General features: G+C 47.7%; 1 protein-coding gene across 5 annotated transcripts in view; it reads right to left on the bottom strand.

The window, feature by feature from the left end:
* Positions 1–20,691, bottom strand: part of LOC138447655 (neurogenic locus notch homolog protein 3-like) — a 798,580-nt gene that overhangs the window by 555,372 nt on the left and 222,517 nt on the right. For all 5 annotated transcript variants that reach the window (XM_069603880.1, XM_069603877.1, XM_069603879.1 and 2 more), the window contains exons 6-8: positions 18,467–18,700; positions 15,767–15,922; positions 4,226–4,561 (exon numbers count right to left, since the gene is read on the bottom strand). In XM_069603880.1, the coding sequence (XP_069459981.1) occupies positions 4,226–4,561; positions 15,767–15,922; positions 18,467–18,700 (726 nt within the window). The remainder of the gene's footprint in view (positions 1–4,225; positions 4,562–15,766; positions 15,923–18,466; positions 18,701–20,691) is intronic.

Raw genomic sequence — 20,691 nt, 5'->3', positions numbered from 1 at the left:
CAACACCATCATATCTGTGTTCTTTAATTGAGAGAGCCTGCAGCTCGCCAATCCTTCTAGCTGAAATAATGGTGAGCACGAATGCCACCTTCCTGGTGAGCAATTTCAAGTCCACTGCCTCCATGGGCTCGAATAGATTATCACAGACCGTGTCGAGTACCACATTGAGGTCCCATCTCACCTGGGGAGGCTTGACAAGAAGAAAGATGAAGACCAGTGAAATGACTTTCATCACTGTTTGTGAGAGAACGAAGAAGAATCCATGTTGGGTGTGCCCAAATAGCAGACTGGTACGTTCGGCAAGTGTGTTTATGAATGTCTGTGGGTGCAAGTCGGAGATAAAGGAAAGGACGCAATCAACTGAACCTTGACGCGGATCAATCTGTTTGTCTAAACACCACAGTGACAGAAGCGGAGCCATTTGCTTTTGTACTGTGCCCGTGTAGAGTGTTTGTGCACTACCTGGATGTTGCACATATGATAGGATAGGATAGGTTGAACTGTGCTAGAGACCCAATTTCGGGAACCAGGCCACTAAGTGGAGATTGTGGGAATGGATGCCATACCTGTTGGTCGTACTGGTGCAGGCAATTGGGAATCTCCGGCAATTGGATCAGTTGAACGACTGACAGAAACTTCAGCTCCTAAAAGCAGATCTGGCTGGCTACCAGGGTGTGATAAAGACTAGCGTGCAGTTATGCACCTCCCGCAGCTTCAACAAAGCACAATTGAGGGGAGAAAAGGCGAACACTGCCATTTCGTCATAGGAAATCTGTAGGGGTTCTCCCAGGAAATAAGGCGGTAGCTCCCAGGGCAGGTAGGGTCAAAGGATGGCTTTTTCAGGAGAGGTTTCACAAAGGAGTGCAAGGGACAAGGAGATGGGAAAGATCCAGTGATAAAAAGGAGCTTCTGGAATTTGAGATCCTGCTCGAGGCACAGGGGCGTGGGGGGAGGCTGTTCCAAAGGAGGTAGCCCGCATAGGAGAGAGAACAACCCCCTGCCCTCTGTTTAGCAAAATGATTTACGCACAAAGTTAGTGCCAGAGGAACATAGTGGTCTAGAGGAAGAGTATTTAATGAGATAAAGTTGAAGATAGCGTGGTCCCCACGCCAAGAAAGCCTTGTGGATGATGCAGAGGGATTTGAATTTAATCCATGCAGCAACCGGGAGCCAATGAAGACTACAGTGCAGGAGAGATGCGGTCCCTGGGCTTATACCAAGGATACGTCTCACTACCCTATTCTGGATTAGCTGGAGGGGGGGTCACAGAGTGGAAGATGGTAGATTCAGGAGGAGGCTGTTGCGTAGTGAAGCCTAGAGAACCAGTGCTTGGGTCACTGAGCCTCTGAGGGGAAAGTGAGAAAAGGTAAGATTCCTTTGAGAAGGAAGCGCTGAAAGTGGGACTTCTTGGCAATGTCCCGAGTGTGTGTGAGGAAGGAGAGATGAGTCAAAGATCGCTCCAAGGTTTATGGCTTCAGTTAAAGGCGCCGTGGGAGAGCCCAAGGAGGAAGGCCAGAGAGGGGGAGAAGGAGAGAGCAAAGGTCCCAATGAGAAGGATCTCAGTTTTACAGGCGTTGGACAGATCGTTGGAGGCGCACCAGGATTGGATGACAGATAGGCAGTCAGGGATGATGGAGGGTGCAAGAGGGTCAGCAGGGTGTTTGAAAAAGCGGAGGCATCTGCTAACATTGGAAATTGGAGGAGATGAGGCATGCAAGGAAAGCAAAGTAGATGTTAAAGAGCCAGTGGGAAGAGTATAAAGCCCTTAGGGACACTACAGGTGGAGGGGGAAGTAGGAGAGAAGGGGTCCAGGATGCCTTGGGAAGAGCAATTAGTGAGGAAAGATCAGCCGGTCCAGTGCCTGTTCCAAGATACCAAGTGTACCGTGGAGCCTTTGTAGGGAGGATGGAATGGTTGACTGTATCAAATGCAGAGAAGAGATCGAGAGATATTAAGAAAGCTGGGGAGTTGGAGTCCAGAGATGCGAGCAGTTCTTCACATGCGTTCAGAAGAGGAGTTTCCATGCATCTGGATGCTCAGAATTCATATTGATGGTCGTGGAGGCCACCAACAAGTTCAGCGAGTTAGTTGAGTGGGGCAGGGCCAGCTTCTCAAGCAGCTTCATACAGGAAGGGGGTGATGGAATTAGGGTGGTAGCCGGCAGGGCAGTAGGGTCAGAGGATGGCTTTTTCAAGAGAGGGTGCACAAGGGGGAAGGGGAGAGGAAAAATCCAGTGATGAAAGTGATTGTAGAAATCAGCAAGAGCAGGGGCAAGAGAGAATGTTATCCTTGATGGTCCTGGATGAGCAGGGGGAGACCGGTTTAGAAGAGACTTTCATGGAGCGGACAACTCTGGTAACTTCTTCAGGTGCGACAGGGGGGGGTGGCTGAAGGGAAGGGATAGTGGGGTGTCAGGGGGTGTGGAATGGGTTGTGAATAAAGGGTGGTCAGGATGTCCCGAGTTTTGGTGGCAAAGGTGAGGCCAGTGCATTGCAGAGGACCTGGGAAGGAGAGGGTGAGGAGCAGACAGCAGAAGGGTTGGCTAGTTCCTTGCAGAGCTTGAAAAGTTCAGCCATGTTATTGGATGCGCCAGAGACCCGTCTTGTATGTCGGCTGTTTTTGCATGGTTGGCGAGTCTGTATTGTCTTTGGAGCAAGCGGCAGCCCAGTTTGTCATATGATGAGCCTGAGGTTAGCCACTTCCGTTCTGCTGCCCTGCACTTTCGTTTCAGGGCTGCAATTTCCGAGACGGAATGTGCCCTACATGGCTGCTATCGGGAGGCCGGCGCCTGTTGTGCATGATCTCACACTGGGAAACCCCAAAGTAAAAAGTCCTAAAATGTTCAAAGAGGACAGACAGGGCATCCCGTTGAAACGGCAATCGTCTGATTTGTATTTGAAGGTGCTGGGAGTGAAAAATTATAGTTAAGAAAGAGGGTGGAGACCTTAGAGCCGGATGGCGTAGATGGGAGCAAGTGAAATGTGTGTGTGAATGTTAGAGTGCCCCAGAACCTCCTTTGTGTCTACTTAAGGCCTGCCAAGAGCATAGCATGAGTGAAAAATGTGTATAGTAGGAGTATAATTTATTTGTCTTCTGACCTTCGACGTGAGACGATGAGCCCCGCAGCACCCACGTGTTGGAAGAGGGACGGACTTTCCATTTTTTCATCCCTGCAGTCACCTTTAACACCACCAACTCTTGGCTCTGGCACTTCCGTCCGTCCACATGGCACTGCCAGATTACCCTCCGTTTACAGTGAGGAACATTCAAAAAGATTACCTGGTCAAGAAGACTCCACTAAAGGGGCCACTAACATATGGAGTCCATTACGCAACCTTGGCCAACTAAATCTAGTACCAAATAATCAATGTCCAGGAAAACACCTTCCACTGAAAATTACTTTGCATCATGATCAGGTTTTATTCTTTTTCCTAATCAGCATTCGTTTGATCCAAAACAGGTATTACACATGCACCCCTGGTACCAATATATGACGACTCCCCCACCCCACTCCCTTACATTTCTAAAAGCTTATCTGTTAATCGCCATTCTCGCTTCCTCCCATCCCCTTTAGTGTTTTTCATTTCCTGTCCCCAAGAGATCACGTTATGGTTTCCTGTGGTAGGGACACAATACAGCACTATCTGGACAAGCCTGGGCCTGGTTAGTCTACTACAGTTGGCATGGGCTCAGTATAAAAATGCTTATTGACACAACTTACCGACGGTCAGCCAGGCTTTCTTTACCTGAGAAAACACTGTCAGATTTAGACCCCTAGTCCAACCATGCTTTGCCATGGTCCAGCATCTTTTTTAGTCGGAGCAATTTTGGGCTAACATTGAATACAGCTTCAATATTTAAAACATGGAATCTTCATGGACGAATGCCTTCACCACATACATGTACTACAGCTTTGCCATAACTATACCTAGCGAGCATAAGAACTCATTGATTCCCTAGGTGTGGGCACAAATCTGCCTAAGAGAGGTCCATGGCTCTTACTAGCTTAACGGTGAGAACACTACTTTGACAAATCTGTAAATCCCTTCATAGACTCCCTACTTAAACACACTCACACAAAGGATAGAACAATCTGGTACCTATTGTCCCATTAAAAACCAAATGAACACTGATGCCAAGGAATAACATGCTGCATTTCAAAATTAAATATCCTTTTATGTGTCAAGATAGTAAATTCACTCATAAAACCTGGCAGACATCCTACCTGGCAGACATGCACATTCGTAAGTGCGGTCTCCAGTCTGTCGGCAGGTCCCTCCATTCATGCATTGTGATGGTGAACATGGAACATAAAGGTTTTCGCACAGCTGCCCAGTGTACCCAGTTTCACACTGGCACTTAAAAGATCCAGGTGTATTAAAGCAGGTTCCACCATTGTGGCAGATGTTGCGTGGACGGCACTCATCTACATCATTTCGACAATTACGGCCCTGGTAACCAGATGAACATGTGCAATTGTAGCGACCATTCCAGTTTGTACAGTGAGCACCATTGGCACAAGGATTCGTAGCACATGCATCTACCAGGGAGCAGTCTTGTCCTGCAGAGGGAAGAGCAGAAAGAATAATTAGTCTACTATAACAGTTTATCAAAGCAAGAGTCCCCGTTTGCATTGCTGTACATTAGTGCAAAAGGAGCACTACAATAACCTTGACTGCTTGGCAATAGGGACCCAACCTTTGGTGTAAGTCAGAACTACACAGATGGTTAGTGCGGCTCATCTGAAGAGGGGTCAATGTGCAGTAATGTTGCGAGACAGAGTTTCACAGTAGCAGTTATTCAAATGAACACTTACACTCAAGGTTTCTTGATCACACAATTATTAATTTGTTTTCACAGTCAATTGTATAAGCCTTCTCCAGAAGGGAGCAATATATAGATAACACTTATAATACACTTCAAATCACTATTTCTATAAATTAGAGGATACCCATTGGGGATGGCACACAGACACTTCCTACACCCTCGGGTGACTTAAATAGCTAGGAGACTGGACATTGCTTTATCACTGGTACATTCAGAGCAATACTGAGCTAGGTGTAAAAGATAGAATAGAGGAATAAACCATAGGTTAACAAATAATTCATAAACAGGTAAGTACTAAGAACCTTCCAAAGCAGAGTAAATTAACCCTTTCCTGTGGGAAGGGCCAATGTACAAAGTCGGAGGTAAAGAGGAGTCTCTCAGGGAGCCAGGACAGCCAATGTTATTTGCACAATGTCAAGGGGAGCTGAAGATCTTCTTTGCAGGTAGGTAAAAAATCTTGCACAATGTTTTTAGAAATGTTTGTAGAAAAGCAGAACACTTTAAGGGCTACAAGCTGGGAGGCTTGTGAGGGGCAAAGCTTCAGCAACTCTGCAAGGTAACCAGGACAGGTCTCAACTGAGAGCAAGTAAGGCTACACAACAAGAGGCAAGTAATCAGACTTTACAGTACCTCTGGTTAGAAGAAATGGTTCCAGCTGGCTTCAATTCCTGTGCAGCTCTGCAGATCATGTTCCTGAGCCTCAGCCGTGGGGACAAGAGGGAGGATGTATCCTGCTCTGCAATGGGAAGGTCAGTGGCAGCAATGGGCAAACTTCGATTGAGCGGTTCCTCAGTGTTTCAGCGCCTCGCGTCTGACAGCAAATAGCAGCACTGCAGTTCTCGGATACCATCTCAGACTTTCCTTGTATCTGGGGTCCAGCACTCTGTTGAGGTAGCTCAGGCTTGGTCAGTCCTGCATAGGGGAAGTTCAGAGGATCTTCCTAGCGCTCGGGTCTGACTTAAAAGCAACGCACACAATCTGGTGTTCCTCTCCCTGGCACTTCGGTTCCAACAGCAGCAGCAGAAGTACAGCCAGCTCCGAGAGATGTCCAGATGGGCTAGATATGGTAAGATGAGATATGGAATTTATAACGCGACTATACACAAGTGTTTCAAGGCGCGAGTTGGAGTTACTTTGGAGTTGATTGGTCCCACCAACTCAAAGGGAGAGGTCGTCCTTTCAGGGCTTCTCTAGTCGAGATGAACTCTGAGCTTCAGCACTGCAGCAGGGCTTCTCCAGGCAAACCAACGGTCCAGCAGTTGCAGCAGGGGTTTCTTCCAAGTTCTTCTTCGGATTCCTTCATCCAGTGGTCGACTCTGCCTTCCAAGCTAAAAAGCCTTGCCTTTAATGCAGGTTTCTCCCATTCATTCCAGCCTAGCTGTCAGTCACACAGCAGGGTGGCTGTCCTTGCCGGATAGCCAGTCGGCCAATCACCTTTGGGTGCATTCCTGTAACCAATGGGATTAAGCACAGGGAGTTTTGGGAACCTCCCTCACTTCCTGCCCCTGCCAGACATACTGGAGACAGAGGCGGGCTTTGCTCATGAATCCCAACAAAGACAAAACAAACAAAGGGACCAAACCTGGTTTGGCTCGAAATCTCAAGAAGGACCTTCCCGACAAGAAATGGCAAAAAAAGGAAGACCAGTGCCATTTTGATGAAATGGGCACCCATGGGTGCCCTACTGTAGCTGTGAACGCAGCCCGCGGTAAGAACACACAATGGTAGTAAAAAGTAAACCACTGGCACCAGCCATTAATTGTAGAAAGGTAACAAAAATGTTACATGAGAAACTAGACAAACGGGATACTAAGTAACCCCTTCAGCACCCTATGGTAGGATGGTGTGTGCTGGGTTTAGAAAGTTACAAAATGTAAGTAAAGTCAATTTTACTTCACTGCTCTTGGAAACAGTTTCAACAAGAGAAGGTAGTTCAACCTTTCGGTGATCTAAGAGACTTCCTTGTGCCACTGCACTGAAGGTGGTGTGCGACAATGGAAAGATGATGCACCTTTGTTGTTTGTCAGACTCCAAAGTCAAAAGAAACAGAATAAATCACATTAAAATGACATGAGAGAAGTCCTAAAGTCCAGCGAAAAAAGCTGGGGGTCTCCAAGGTAGAAGGGAATTAACACATTTCTGAGAATTCTCCCTAACAGCCCCCAAACGCGGAACCTCGGAAGAAGATACGGTTTTGGCAAGCCCGCTGTGTGGGCCCTCGGAGGAGTCTCTGGTGCGCCTATTGCGGGGCACCTCAGGGATATCCCTGGTAGTACAGCTACACAAGCCTCTCCCGGTCCCGGAAGACCCCAGAAAGGAGTCCCCTGACTGGGGTGCCATAAAAAGGAAAGAACCCAGACATTTCTTTCTAGTTGATGAAGAGCTTCAAATGAGGTGGAGGAAAGCATTGAAACACCTCTTCCCACCTGATAAGATGACGCTGGAGTGCCTGAATCGAAAGGCAGTCGCAATAAAAGCACAAGTCCCAACGGCATTCCGAGCCTAGACACTACAGGCAAAGAGAAAGGGGATCCGCCCTCGCGAAACGACATTCACAGGATGAACAGGACACAAATCTCAGATGCTCCAGCATGGACGGAGGACAAGAGGACTCTGGAACCAGAGCAGGAAGGAAGGATAAGGGGAATAAATTCCCCGTGATGCTAGTGCGTCTGACCACACAGATAAAAGTACTGAAGGGTGAGGTGGCTTTACGGCCACGTGCGGTGGCTCCACATACTTTTTTTTAAAAAAGGACAAAAATGAAGTGTGATGCTTTTTTTTACAAAAGTGCCCCAGTTCTGCCCTGAAGGACGGAATGGCTCACAACTATGGAGGAAAGGGGACGGGACATAAGAGTAAATGATTTTGTTGCTGGCCTCTGGCCAAAAGCAAAATCTCCATTACGTCATCCGGGAAGTCCCAATCCCTGTATCTCAGCATTTCAGAAACCATGCGTGAAGGCTGAGTGTTTTGACCTCTGGATGGAGAACCCCGACCTTGTGAGAGAAGATCCTCTTTGTGGAAGACGTATTGGAGAGCAGATGACATGTCCAGGTACCACGTCCTACTGCCCAATCCGTGGCAATGAGGATAACTGTTTCCCGAACTTTCTGGTAATGTGAGGAATGACTGACTGGAGGCAACACGTACAGGAGTGGAAACTCCCAGTCCACCACAAACGCATCCCCTAGAGCTCTAGGAAGAAATTCCCTTGAACAAAACGGTTCACACTTCCAGTTGACACTGGTCGCAAACAGATCCACTTGAGGGGTTCCCCAAAGGGTGCGCATCTCTTGAACTTTCTGAGCTAGTTCCCACTCGTGGGAGACTGCTCTGCCTGCTCAGAGCATCCGCCGCCGTGTTCTGCTCTCTGGCTAGGTGAACTGATAAGAGTCCTTCTTGTATCATCCAGAAACTGAGATGCATTGCCTTTGCAATGTGGTAGTGACCCTACACCACCTCTGCCGAGCCTAGTACGTGGTCACTGTGTTGTCTGTCATTATCAGGCCATTCTTTCCCTGTACAGATGGCAGGAAGGCCTACAGCGTCATTTGGATTGCACTATGCTCCAAAAGGTTGATTTGTAGTTTGGACTCCGATGGAGACCAACAACTGCTGATTGTCAGATCATTGGTGTGGCATCCCCACCCAGTGAGTGAGACATCCGTCACTACGGTTCTGTCCGGCCATGGCTGCCAAAAAGATTGTCCCTTGAGAATGTTGTCTTTCTGTGGCCCACCACAGAAGAGCTGAGCAGCTCTGTTCGGCACTTGAAGGTGCTCGACATTCTGCCTGAGAATTAGGGCCACAGTCCCGAGAGCCCATTGGAGAGATCTATTTCTTAGGCGGGCCTCTGGCACCAGGAAAATGCAGGATGCCATAAGAACGAGCAACCTCAGAAAAATCAAATGACAGAAGATGCTGGGCACTCTGGAATGTGGTAACCATCTGCAGAATGTTTTGAGCCATCACCTCGGGTGGCGAGGCTTTCCCCAAGGAAGTATCCAGGACAGCCCCAATAAATTGGAGTCTGTGTGATGGTATCAAGAGAGACTTCTTGAAATTGAGGGCTAAGCTCAGTTTGTGAAGAGTGGCAGGTTACGCTGAGATGTTCCCGTGCCTGCTCAGGTGAACACGCCCTGATCAGCCAATTGTCTAGGTAGGGGTAGACTCGAGTCCCCCCTCTCCTGAAACTCATTGCCACCCCCGCATCAACTTGGTGAAAACCCTCGGGCTGAGGTCCGCCCTAATGGCTGAACCCGAAACTGAGAACCGCTAACAGTGAAAGTACTCTGTGCTTGAGATGGCTTTGCACATGAAAATGGGCATCTTGACGGTCCAATGATGCCAACCAGTCTTGGAGTTGGAGAGCCTGAAGTATGAGAGAAAGGGTAACCTCTGGTTTCTGCCCGATACGTGAAGCTCCCTCGAGAGGGAGCTCAAGCCGTGGCTCGGTAGAGAAAGCTCCAGAAAAGGAGACCTCAGGGCGTACCCTGAGGTCGGTGAGGAAAGCTCCAGAAACCTACCTCGGAGCAAACCCTGGTATCCAAAGCCACAGATGAACTGGGCTGAAGTTTACCACCCGACAGGTGAACCTCAGAGCGTGGTCTGGTTTCGGCAGGTCCATCGTGGGAACCCTCGGAGAAAACTCTGGTATGCCTGTGCGGCACCTCAGGGGAACCCCTGGTAGCAGAGCTGCTCGAGCCCCTCCCGGACCTGGAAGGAGTGTCACGTTCACCTTAGCTCAGCGGGAGTATCAGGAGCCTCCGTTCTGTACCCTCTCTTGCTCACTAGGATGACTGCGTCTGTGGGGGGAACCAAGACGACAAGTGGTGGTGAAAACAAGGGCCTTGTGGTAGCTGCAACCCCCTCCTTTCTCTCCTAGCCCCCCTGTGAACATCTCTTACCTATATGTGTGTGCTCACCTTAAGTAATAAGAAGGTTGGCTCTCCATCCTTTCAATCCTTAGCAGGAGTGCAATAGTTCAATACCACCAGTTGCTTCACTGATGGGTAGTCCTGCCCACCTGCTGTGGCTTGGAGAGTGTTGCTGCGCTTTTGGAGTGTTTGTTGCTCAATGTCTTTACCTGCTTGCTGGTTTGTTTTCCTTTATCTTCGTGGTGATTGGTTTCTTTTACAGGCCCTCCTGCCTCGTCCTCTTAGTTTGCAAGTGTCCGTTATTTTTGCTAGCAAGCTTAGTGCTTTTCTTTCTTGTATTGCCTTTGTCTTATTGTGCACACATCATACAACGTGCCTTTCACCTTTGCTGGTGTCCATTTTTACTCACTGTGTGCTTTCCTTTCTTTTGCAGGTCTCAGATGGAGCAGGCTCAAGAACTAGTGTGTCAGGAGATGTGGTCCGTGGGAGCTGTATGCTGTGGAGGGCCCGCGCCTGCAGAGGGGCCGCGGACCCGATGACTGCAGCAGCTGATTACAGGGGAGTCGTAAGCCGGGCCGTCACGGCACAAGAAACAGGTAAGTACTACGATTCAGAGCACACTGCTGAAGTGAGGGGCTGCTGTCTTCCGGATGAACTGGCACTGTGGCTGGAGTTCTCGGCGCAGATGCCGGCTCTGGAACACGGAGCGTTCTGCTGCCTGTTGACAGAGTAACGCAAAGTGTGGATGAATGCTTGGGTGTGGCTTAGTCAGCCACACCCAGGGACTGCAGAAACAAGACTGCTGTTTCCAAATACGCTGCTGACTCATTTCCTCCCCATGTTTGAATGTAATTGGATCCAAGAGTGCCATGCTCTGGTCCAACTGGGTTCCCTGGTGCTGGGGAGATGTCGGGGAAACCCAATAGCCCAATGAGGGACTCTGGGAACATGTGTGTGGGGTTATGTTTTCAGGTTGGTGGGAGCAAGAGCAGAAGAGGTTGTGACAAGGAGTCCCCAGGACTGGGCGATCTAAAAAGTAAGGAACTTACCGGGCGTCTCTTTTCGTTGATGAAAAGCTGAAAATTAGGTGGAGGAAAGCGCTGAAAGATCTCTGACCGAAAAAGATGCTGGAGGTCCCGGACAGAGTCCGAGTTGCAGTAGAAATACGAATCCCAATCATGGTCCAGGCCCAGACACTCCAAGCCGAGAGAATGGGGATCAGCCGTAACAAAGACGTTTGCATGACGAACAGGAAACAAATCCCAGACGCTCCGGCATAGACGGAGGACTGGGCGACCCAGAACCGGAGCAGGAAAGCAGGACAACTGGAACAAAGAAAATAGTTCCCAGTGATGCAAGTGCGTCCATCTCCGACCGCGCAGAGAAAAAGACTGAAGGGCGATGTGCAGGCGGAGCTCAGGGTCACGGCCGCGTGCAGTACCCCGCGTAAAAAGAGAAGGACAAACATTTTCATTTTTGATGCTTTTTGACAAAAACTGCTCCGGTCCCGTCCCGAAGGACGGAATGTCCACAAGTATGGAGGAAAGGGGACGGGACGTAGGAGTATTGACTTTACCTACATTTTGTAACTTTCTAGACCCCAGCACATACCATCTTACAATAGGGTGCTGGAGGGGTTTCTTAGTATCCCCTTTGTCTAGTTACTCATGCAACATTTTTATGTTACCCTTTCTACAATTAATGGCTGGTGGCAGTGGTTTACTTTTAACTACCACTGGGAGTTTTCACCATGGGCTGCAATTGTAGCAAGACACCCATGTGTGCCCATTTTGTCAAATTGATCTTGGTTGTCTTTTTTTTGCCATTTCTTGTTGGAAAGGTCCTTTTTGAGAATTACTATGCACGCCAAACCAGGTTTGGTCCCTTCGTTCATTTGGTCTTTGGCGGGATTCACTGGTGAAGCCCACCTCTGGCTCCAGCGTGTCTGGCAGGGGCAGGAAGTGAGGGAGGTGCCTGAAACTCTGCTTAATCCCTTTGGTTACAGGAATACACCCAAAGGTGATTGGCTGGCTGGCTGTCATTGGAGGGCAGCCACCCTGCTGTGTGAGTGACAGCTAGGCTGCGATTGAATGGAAGAAACATTCATAAAAAGCAAGGCTTTTGGCTTGGACGCCAGAGTCAACCACTGGACGAAGGAATCCAAAGAAGAAATTGGAAGAGACACTTGCTGTAACTCCTGCACGTTAGTTTGCCCAGTGAAGCCCTGCTGCATTGCTGAAGCTCCAAATTTGCCTCAACTAGAGAAGCCCTTTAACGGACGACTACTCCCCTTGGGTTGGTGGGACCAATCAACCCCAAAGCGAACTCGTCTGGACATCCTCTCGGAGCTGGCTGTACTTCTATTGCTGCTGCAGGAACCGATTGCCAGGAAGAGGAACACCAGATTGAGTGCATCCTTTTTAAGCCGGACCTGAGCTCCAGGAAGATCCTCCAGACTCCCATGAAGCAGGACTGACCAAGCTTGAGTGGCAACAGAGTGCTGGACCCCAGAAAGAGGAAAGTCCATTAAAAAAAGGTATTGAGAACCGCAGTGGTGCTGTTTGCGAGAGACCCGAGGAGCTGAACCCGCGAAGTGCTGCGGATCTGAAGTTTGTCCATTGCTGCCACCGACTTTCCATTCGTAGTGCAGGACTCCCCAGAGGTCCTCCCTCTTGTCCCCCACGACTGAGGCCCAGGAACACAGGACCTGCAGACCTACACAGGAACAGAAGCCAGCTGGATTCAGTTTTCTTCAAACCAAAAGGTACTGTAAAACTAAGGGGCTTACCTCTTGTTGTGTAGCCTTGCTAGCTCTCAGTTGAGACTGGTCTTGGTTACCCATGCAGAGTTGCTTGCAGTCCCTCCCCCATACCACCCCCTCCCAGGCCCCCCCCCCCCCCCCCCCAACAAGCATCCCTCCCAGCGTGTGGCCCTTCAGTGATTTCCTTTCTACAAACATTTTCTAAAACATTGTGGAAGGCCTTAACTTACCTACAAGCTCTTCAGCTCCCCTATACTTGCTCAACTAATATTGCCTGTCCAGGCTCACTGAGAGACTCTTATTACCTCAGACTTTATGCTTTTTGCCTTTCCCCTAGGAAAGGGTTAATTTACTTTGCATTGGACGGTTCAAGAAGTACATACCTGCTAAAGAATATGTGTTAACCATTGTATTATTCCCTCATCTTTTCCTTTTGACATAAATCTCAGTATTGCTCTAAAAGTGCCAGTGATAAATCAATGTCCACAGTGTCCTAGTTATTTAAGTCACCTGAGAGTGTAGGAAGTGTCTGTGTGCCATCCCCAATGGGTATTAACTGATTTAGTTACAGTATTTTATTGAAGTATATTTTGTGTGATATGACTAAATAAGCCTTCTTTAGAAGGGAGCAACTGACTTAAAATAATTGTTTAATCAAGAAACCTTGTGCAAGTGTTTATTTGAATAATTGTCACTGTGAAACGATTACAACCTTACAGCTCACATTAACCCCTCTTGAGATAAGCCTGGCTGCTCAGTCACTCTACCAACTTATGTAGTACATGCTTATACCAAAGGTTAGGTTCACTATTGACAAGAGGACAAGGCTGGTGTAGTCTCCCACAGGGTACTGTATACAATCTTGCCTAACAACGTTTTTCAAGATTATCAGTACAATGACGTCCATTATGACCCGGATTGTGTGAGGATGGTTCCCAATACCCAGTTTCTCATGACCAAGATTCCTGGATCCCTGCAGAGGGACATTGGCCCATTACCCCAGCTCATGAAGCTGAGCCAGATACCTTTTTGGACGCTCCGCCTGTATCCAAACTAAGGGAGGCTTCCCCTTTTGATGATCAAATGCTTTTCAATACTATCCTTAGAAAAGCAGTAGACCATTTTAAGATGGTCACTCAGGAGGTGGTGACCGAGTCTGACTTTGTAGAGGATATCCTCAAGGAGAAAGTTCCAGTCAGCCAAGCCATCCCACTTCTTATTTCCATTAAAATAAATCATACTGCCCCCTCCTTGCTTACGCCCTCACTTACTCCAGCGGTTAATCCACGGGTCAAGATGTTTCACCTTGTGACTTCTGATCCCCTCTATCTGGGGACATTCTGTTCCGAACTCCATGGTCATTACCACGACTAGAAAACATGCAGGAGATCCCCTGTCTTCATCCAAATCTCCACCTAATAAGGACTGCAAAAAACGTTACGCCCTTGGCAAATGCACCACTTTTTCTGCAGCCTACAGTACCCACATCGCTAATGATACTCTCCTTGCTAGCTTTTGTGATGTCCAATGGGTACTGGTACAAGAGGGTCTGCAGAATGTGCCCGAACCTGCAAGGTTGCAGTTGCTTGTGGTGGTGCAAGAGGAATGTCAAATCATTTACACAGAACATCTTGAAGAACAGTTGATGCTGCAAAGAAGGCGGTTAAGGTGTTGGCTGAAGTCATTCTTGAAACGGCATTCCTAGCTCAAACATCACGTTTAAACCAGAGACACAGGCCTAGTTTATTCCCAAACCTATCGAAGTCTCCTCCCTCTTCAGCAAGGGGGGTGGACAATGTCATTGAGACCACGAAGGAGCACGAGATAATGAGATTTCTGCCACGCCGTATAAACAATGTGGTGTCTTCAATACTTGCCGATCCTTTCATGAGCAGTCCTCTCCAGGCACAGCTCAGAGTGCCTGTGGGACGAGGGTTCATCCTGGTATTCCGGCCAAGGAACATCCAGCTCCTATCAAACCCTTCAACAATGGGGATTTTAGCAAGGCGAAGGTAGGGGGAGAAATGCAGCAGCCAGAGGCTCCCCTCCAGCATAGGACCGCTTTGGATCCCCTCCCATGCCTCTTGAGTAGGACTATTAACATGCTTCACCCATGCATGGGATAGAATAACCTCAAACCAGTGACTACTCAAGACTGTAGACAATGGTTATTGCATCGGGTTTCTTCATCCGCCTCAATACCACCAGCCAAAGAAAAGACGGTCTCTGGAAAATGTCATCCTCTAGGAGAAAGTAAAGACCCTGCTGCAAAAGGGAGTGATCGAACTCGTCCCAGAACATCAAGTAAATAGGGGTATGTATTCAATATACTTCCTTGTACCCAAAAAGGATCCAAACATGTGCCCTGTGTTAGACCTGCGAACAAGTAGGTCAAGCCTCAAAATTTCAGGATGACAACTCATCCATGTTCTGCCAGTAAACTGGTGAGCTGTGTAAACTGGTGAGCTGTGTAAACTGGTGAGCTGTGTAAACTGGTGAAACTTACCTACTTGCAAAATACACTATACAAATCTCAACTTATCCTGCCTCAGGGAGGCATGCTCCGAACACCCCATGGGTGTCGGACTGCTATTTAGTGTGTCTCGCTTCTGGACACTTTCCCTTCAGCAAAGGCAGTGTAGCATCTGATCACACCTTCCACAGCAGAGCAATGCATTAGAGGGTTGTCTAACTCCAGGCCTCGAGGGTCGGAATCTCGATGTGTTTTCATGGCATCCTGCATTCATGTTTATGAGGAAAAATGTGCATTTTTTAGAATCAATGTATGCAAATTTATCTCATGAATATTAATGTGGGGTCTCCTGAAAAGCTGGCATGGATCTGGAGGCCTGGATTTGGACAAGGAACTAAAGGCTAAACTAGAGCTGAAAAAAGGAATCTACAGTGACCTACATAACAGGAATATTGAATGGTCTGTGAATGTGTGTACATTTTATTTTTCACTTTTTATGCTGATCACAAAAACAGCTAATCCAGTTCGATAGCTGTATATCAGACCTGTACAAGTATATACACAAATACAAAGGCAATGGAACAGGAACTTCTACATTTACGGTCATTGGTCTCATGTTAAATCCAGAAATGCCCACATCGTATAGGTGGCAGTTCTCAACTAAACCAATAAACATACAATCCTTTAGGCACCACTGTACAAATGAATGAATTTTAGTACCATGGAAAGACATTTTGTTCGATATTTAACAGGAGAATGTAGCAATATGGTTCAACAGTCAGTGAACGTGAAATGGCATTACAATTCGAGGCCATTTCACCTTACCTATGGAGCACTCGTCAACATCTTGGTCACATGCACCACCTGTGAAGCCAGGAGGACAGGTGCAGATTGCACGACCGTTCACAGGATTGGTGTCACACATTGCATCTTCGTGGCATGGGTTACTAACACAAGCATCATCCAGGTGGCAAAGAAGACCTATTGAGAGAATGAAATATATTGATTAGCAAATAAAATCATAATAGATATGAGACCATGTACCAGGCCTGTACACTCGGTTTATCCTTAGACATGTTTGAAAGGTTTGAGCAGGCAAGCACAGTTTGCAAATTATGCTTTTTCAAAACCATTAAAAATTGTCACTTTGGTTACATGAGCAACTGTTCGGTAACAATTGGTGAAGTCCCACTGTGCGAGACTACACAATTCGTATCTGCTTGGTATTAGCTAACCCACCTTTTGGTATAGGTCTGTACTACATAAGTTGGTAGTGTGACTGAGCAGCCAAGAGGAGTAATGTGAGCTATACAGATGGAATCAGTCCATACAAGTAACCAAGTAGCACTCACACCCTCAAGGTTTCAGTTACAAATCTTTATTTAACTATCAGTTTTTAGTTAAGCATTCTTTAAAAGGGCAATTGTTTGTAACAGTCAAGCAAACATTGGAATCACTTTACAAAGTCAATAAAGTTGGTGTATACAATTTGGGTATGCTAATACATTTCTCCTACACCCTGTAGTGACTTCAATAACAAGGATAGTATTGAATTTATCTTAAACACCAATATACTTTAGACTTTGGGTTTCAGCAAATATATAATAGAAAGGTTAGAACGTACATGCTCATAACATGAAGACCGTTTTAATTCTCCATTGAACTCTAGTAAGCCGATTCCAGCAATAAAACCGATGATGGGACAAGCCATGCCAAAGTCAATAGATTAGAAGGGTGCCTTTAAGGAGCCAGGACACCCAGAGTCAAATGGAACAAGTTGAAATTTCTGATGCACTTCTTGGATAAAGTCTTTCACAAAGTCAGATAGTTCAAGAAAATCACTGGAGGAACACAAGTATTTAAGCCTATGCAGGGGGAGTTGAAATCAACTCGGAAAAGGTAAGCCAGTGCACTTCTCAAGTGTGAAAGCACAACTTCTGGCAAGGCAAGTACCCCAAGCCCCCAAAGTACCTCTGGTTTGAAGAAAATATTCCAGGTGGATTCAGTCTTGCTAAAGACAAGCAGACCCTTGTTCCGGAGCCTCAGTCGTGGGTACGAGAGGACGAACCTACGGCAGGCTCCTGCGGCAGTACTCGGGAAAGGGCTACGGATAGTCTTTGATTCAATAGCTCTTCGTGGTTTCAGCGCCTCGCAAACAGCACTGATGCAGAACAAATTTCCCTGGTTGGACTTTCCTTGCTCCTTGACTCTGGATCGTGATTTCCTGCTTCAGGAGTGTCCTTAGGAGGCACCTGGAGCTTTTGGCCGGATTCGTTTCCGCGGAAGACATTGCACTCGGTTATGGACACTCAACCCCTGGCATTGGGCTTCTGCAGCACTGGAGACGCGCAGCAAGTCAGGGGTTGCACCAAAGTGGAGTTTGTCACAGGGCTAGTTGGTCACCAGCCCAAGGGGAGAAGTCCCTCGGTCCAGAGCTTCTCCGTCGATGCGAAAGAGGTGGTCAGCACAGCAGCAGTGCTTCACCGGGCACTTAGAGGTCCTGGAGGTTGCAGCGGGTTGCTCTTCATGTTTTCTTCTTCCGATGTTTCTTCCAGTGGTCGACTCTACATGTAGCCCCGAGAACCTCGCCTTTTAAGCTAGTTCATTCGTTCATAGCCCTAGGCTGTCAATCACCCAGCAGGTTGGCTGTCCTTCCCGGGCTGCCAGCCGGCCAATCAGGACTGGTTTGGAACAGGCACACCTAGAGACAAAGGACAGGGGAGTTTCAGGACCCTGCCTCACTTGCTGTTCTTTCAGTCACTGAGCCAGGGGCGGGCTTCAGGGCTGAAGCCGGTTTCAACTGAGTAAAAGCCAAGAAAGCCCTCACAAACAGAAAATGGCAAAAAATGAAGACAGGGGCCATTTTGACAAAATTGTCACTCCTGGGTGCTGTACTGCAGTGGAGCATTCAGCCTGCGGTAAAAACGCACATTGGTAGTAAAATGTAAACCACTGCCACCAGACATTTAAAGTAGTAATGGTAACAAAAAAGGTTACATGAGAAAATAGGATAAGGGGCTACTAGATAAACCCACCCCAGCACTCCACATAAGATGGTGTGTGCTGGACCTACCCAAGTAAGATCAATATCACTTTACTGTTCTTGGGAATAGTAGTTCACCCAAGAAAAGGTATTTAAACCTTGAGAAATGAAACGTATTTCTCAGTGACACTGCACTAAGGGTGCTGTGTGTCACCACACAAAAGGCAGATGCATATGGAGTTTGTCAGTCTCCAAAAACGGTGAAAACAAAATCCTGGTCAGGGAAAAAAGGTCCCTCCCACTCAGGAGCTAAAAATGTAAAATGTCCCAAGTCCAGAAAAAGAGCTGGGGGTCTCGAAGGTAGGAGGAAACTAGCACAGAAATGACAATTGCCCTACCAGCAACCTCCGTTTATCTTCTTTGCATCTCAAAGCAGAAGGTGGCCTTGTAATCTCCTCCAATAAAGTTTAAGAAGCAGGTCTGTGCTGCATGATATTTCGGATATGTACCCCAAGCGCAACTTGCCAGGTTTCCTCTCTTACCAGTCTTTCCCATGGGACACTCGCAGTAGAAGGATGCCACACGATCGTGGCAGGTAGCCCCACTGAAGCAGACTGCAGTAGCACAGTCATCAATGTTCTCGCTGCAGCTTTCTCCAGTCCAGCCGTTCACACAGACACAGGTATGGCCACCATTTGTATTGAAGCAGGTTCCACCATTGTGGCAAGCATTGGGCTGTAGTTGGCACTCATCCACATCTTCAGTGCAGAACTGACCTATAAGAATAAAACAAATAATGTGTAGGATTCACCGGATGTGCCCATTTCCTCATAGAGGTTATTACTATTCTGTTTTACATATGGATACATCAGTCCTCGATTCACATCTGTGCAGAGGTTTGTGACTCACTCATAATATAGCAGTTGGAGTGAAATCAATAAGGCAACAGGCTGGTTTTACAAGGACCAAAGCTCTACATAATACACCTATATGTCATTGTGAATTTGTATAGCGCCTTATGTAACCATTGATATGATCTCGTAGCACTGTGGGTTGAATGCCATAGGGGACCGTAGTGCAGGTCATTGGAGAGTGGGGTATCATAGTGCTTGGGTTAAATGTTAAAGGTATTTATATCGTGCACCGTCACCAACAGAGTTGGTCCCCAGGCACTCAGGCACTTCATGTAAAATGGTTCAAAGTACACATTTAAAATCCATCAGTCCAATTGGTCCAGCAGTTATTGGATAAGAGCGTGTGCATACCCTTTTAAGTGAACAATGCAGCTGTCCAAACAAATTCATTAAAAAAAAAAAATGTCAACAAGCAATTTAAACTAAATTAAACCCACCAAGTGATCGACAAAAATGATACTGTCCCGGGAGGATAGCTCGGTGGCAACGTGCTCGCTGGGGAAACAAGACGACACGAAGCAACACTGGTACGATCCCCGGATCGGCGCTTAGAAACCTCTGGGTATTTTTAAGCGCGTTATAAATAAACAGAGATTCCTGTAACAGCGCCTCGATGCCCCCAGGGCTGTGCGAGCGCTTTAAAAATGCAGATAAAATACTAAACTCAACTGTAAATCGCTAACTAACAAATCCATCAACTGTGTGCAACTTGACTTCTTTTTTTTAAACTTCTGTTTATTGGCAGGTGGTCAAGACAGGTACAGTACATTTATCTTGTAAGTGAGAACAACCGAAAAAACAGTATTACAGCATCACAAAACAGTGCAATAGTGATAGCGAAAGATGTACATTTGTAGTAGGGCAAGCATATTACGTAGAAGACAGATTCGTACTCCTATGTTGCATGTCAGGAGGAGTCAAGTGGTGCCGGGGAAGGGGCTAGTGTTTGTTCGGTACCATCCTTACCATTAAGGTAGCTACAGAATTCGATCCATATATTTGGAGGTCGGGATGGAGCTGGCAGGGTGCCGATGTACCCCTCCTCGCATGTTTGTACCCACGCGAGGGCGTTCAGCCACATGTTGAGGGTAGGGGGGGTGCGGCGCTTCCAACATTGTAATATGCATCGTTTGGCAACCATAACGCTGACATTCAAGAACCTCGACACTCTCATCACATTCTCTCCCGTCCACATGCCGAATAGCAAGGCCAGTGGGTCCATCTCTACCGGGGCATCTATTATCTCAGTGAGCGCCTGTGTCACCTCCCTCCAGAACTTGTGCAGCGCGACGCAGGACCAAAACATGTGCGCGTGGTCCGCTGCGTTCGATTCGCATTTCGGGCATTTGTGTGTCGAACTAAGCGTAAATTTTGCCACTCTGTACGGGGTGTAGTAGAGTCTGTTGAGTAGCTTGTATTGGATGCAGCGGAACCTGGCGCTGAGTGATACCTTCCGCGTGAGTGCGCACATCCTACCCCACATCTCATCAGTTATCTCAGTTTCGAGCTCTCTGGCCCACGACTCCCGTGGCGCCTGGGAGGCATTCTCTATTTTCCCCATCTGCATCTTATACAGGGAGGATACTAACCCCCTACAGCCTGCGGAGTTCGCAATGTACAGGAGTTCAGGCGTGTCAGGGGGCTCCTCTGGGAAGGAGGGCCACATTGTCCGAACCGCTGCCCTCAGTCTGTAATACTGTAATAGGTCGAGAGCGGAGCCGGAGTGCCCGGGGCGTAGTGTTAGGGGGGTAATGAATGAGCCCTCATGGTACAGGTCTGTTAGGGCGCGGTACCCCAGGTTCTCCCATCGCTGGGAGAGGTGTCGGTCATGCGTGGGGGTTAGGCCAGGGAAT

The sequence above is a fragment of the Ambystoma mexicanum genome, chromosome 3q, assembly GCF_040938575.1.
Source record: "Ambystoma mexicanum isolate Mex_15411 chromosome 3q, UKY_AmexF1_1, whole genome shotgun sequence".
In the NCBI taxonomy this organism is placed as follows: domain Eukaryota; kingdom Metazoa; phylum Chordata; class Amphibia; order Caudata; family Ambystomatidae; genus Ambystoma; species Ambystoma mexicanum.
This window is presented reverse-complemented; position numbering and strand designations above follow the sequence as displayed.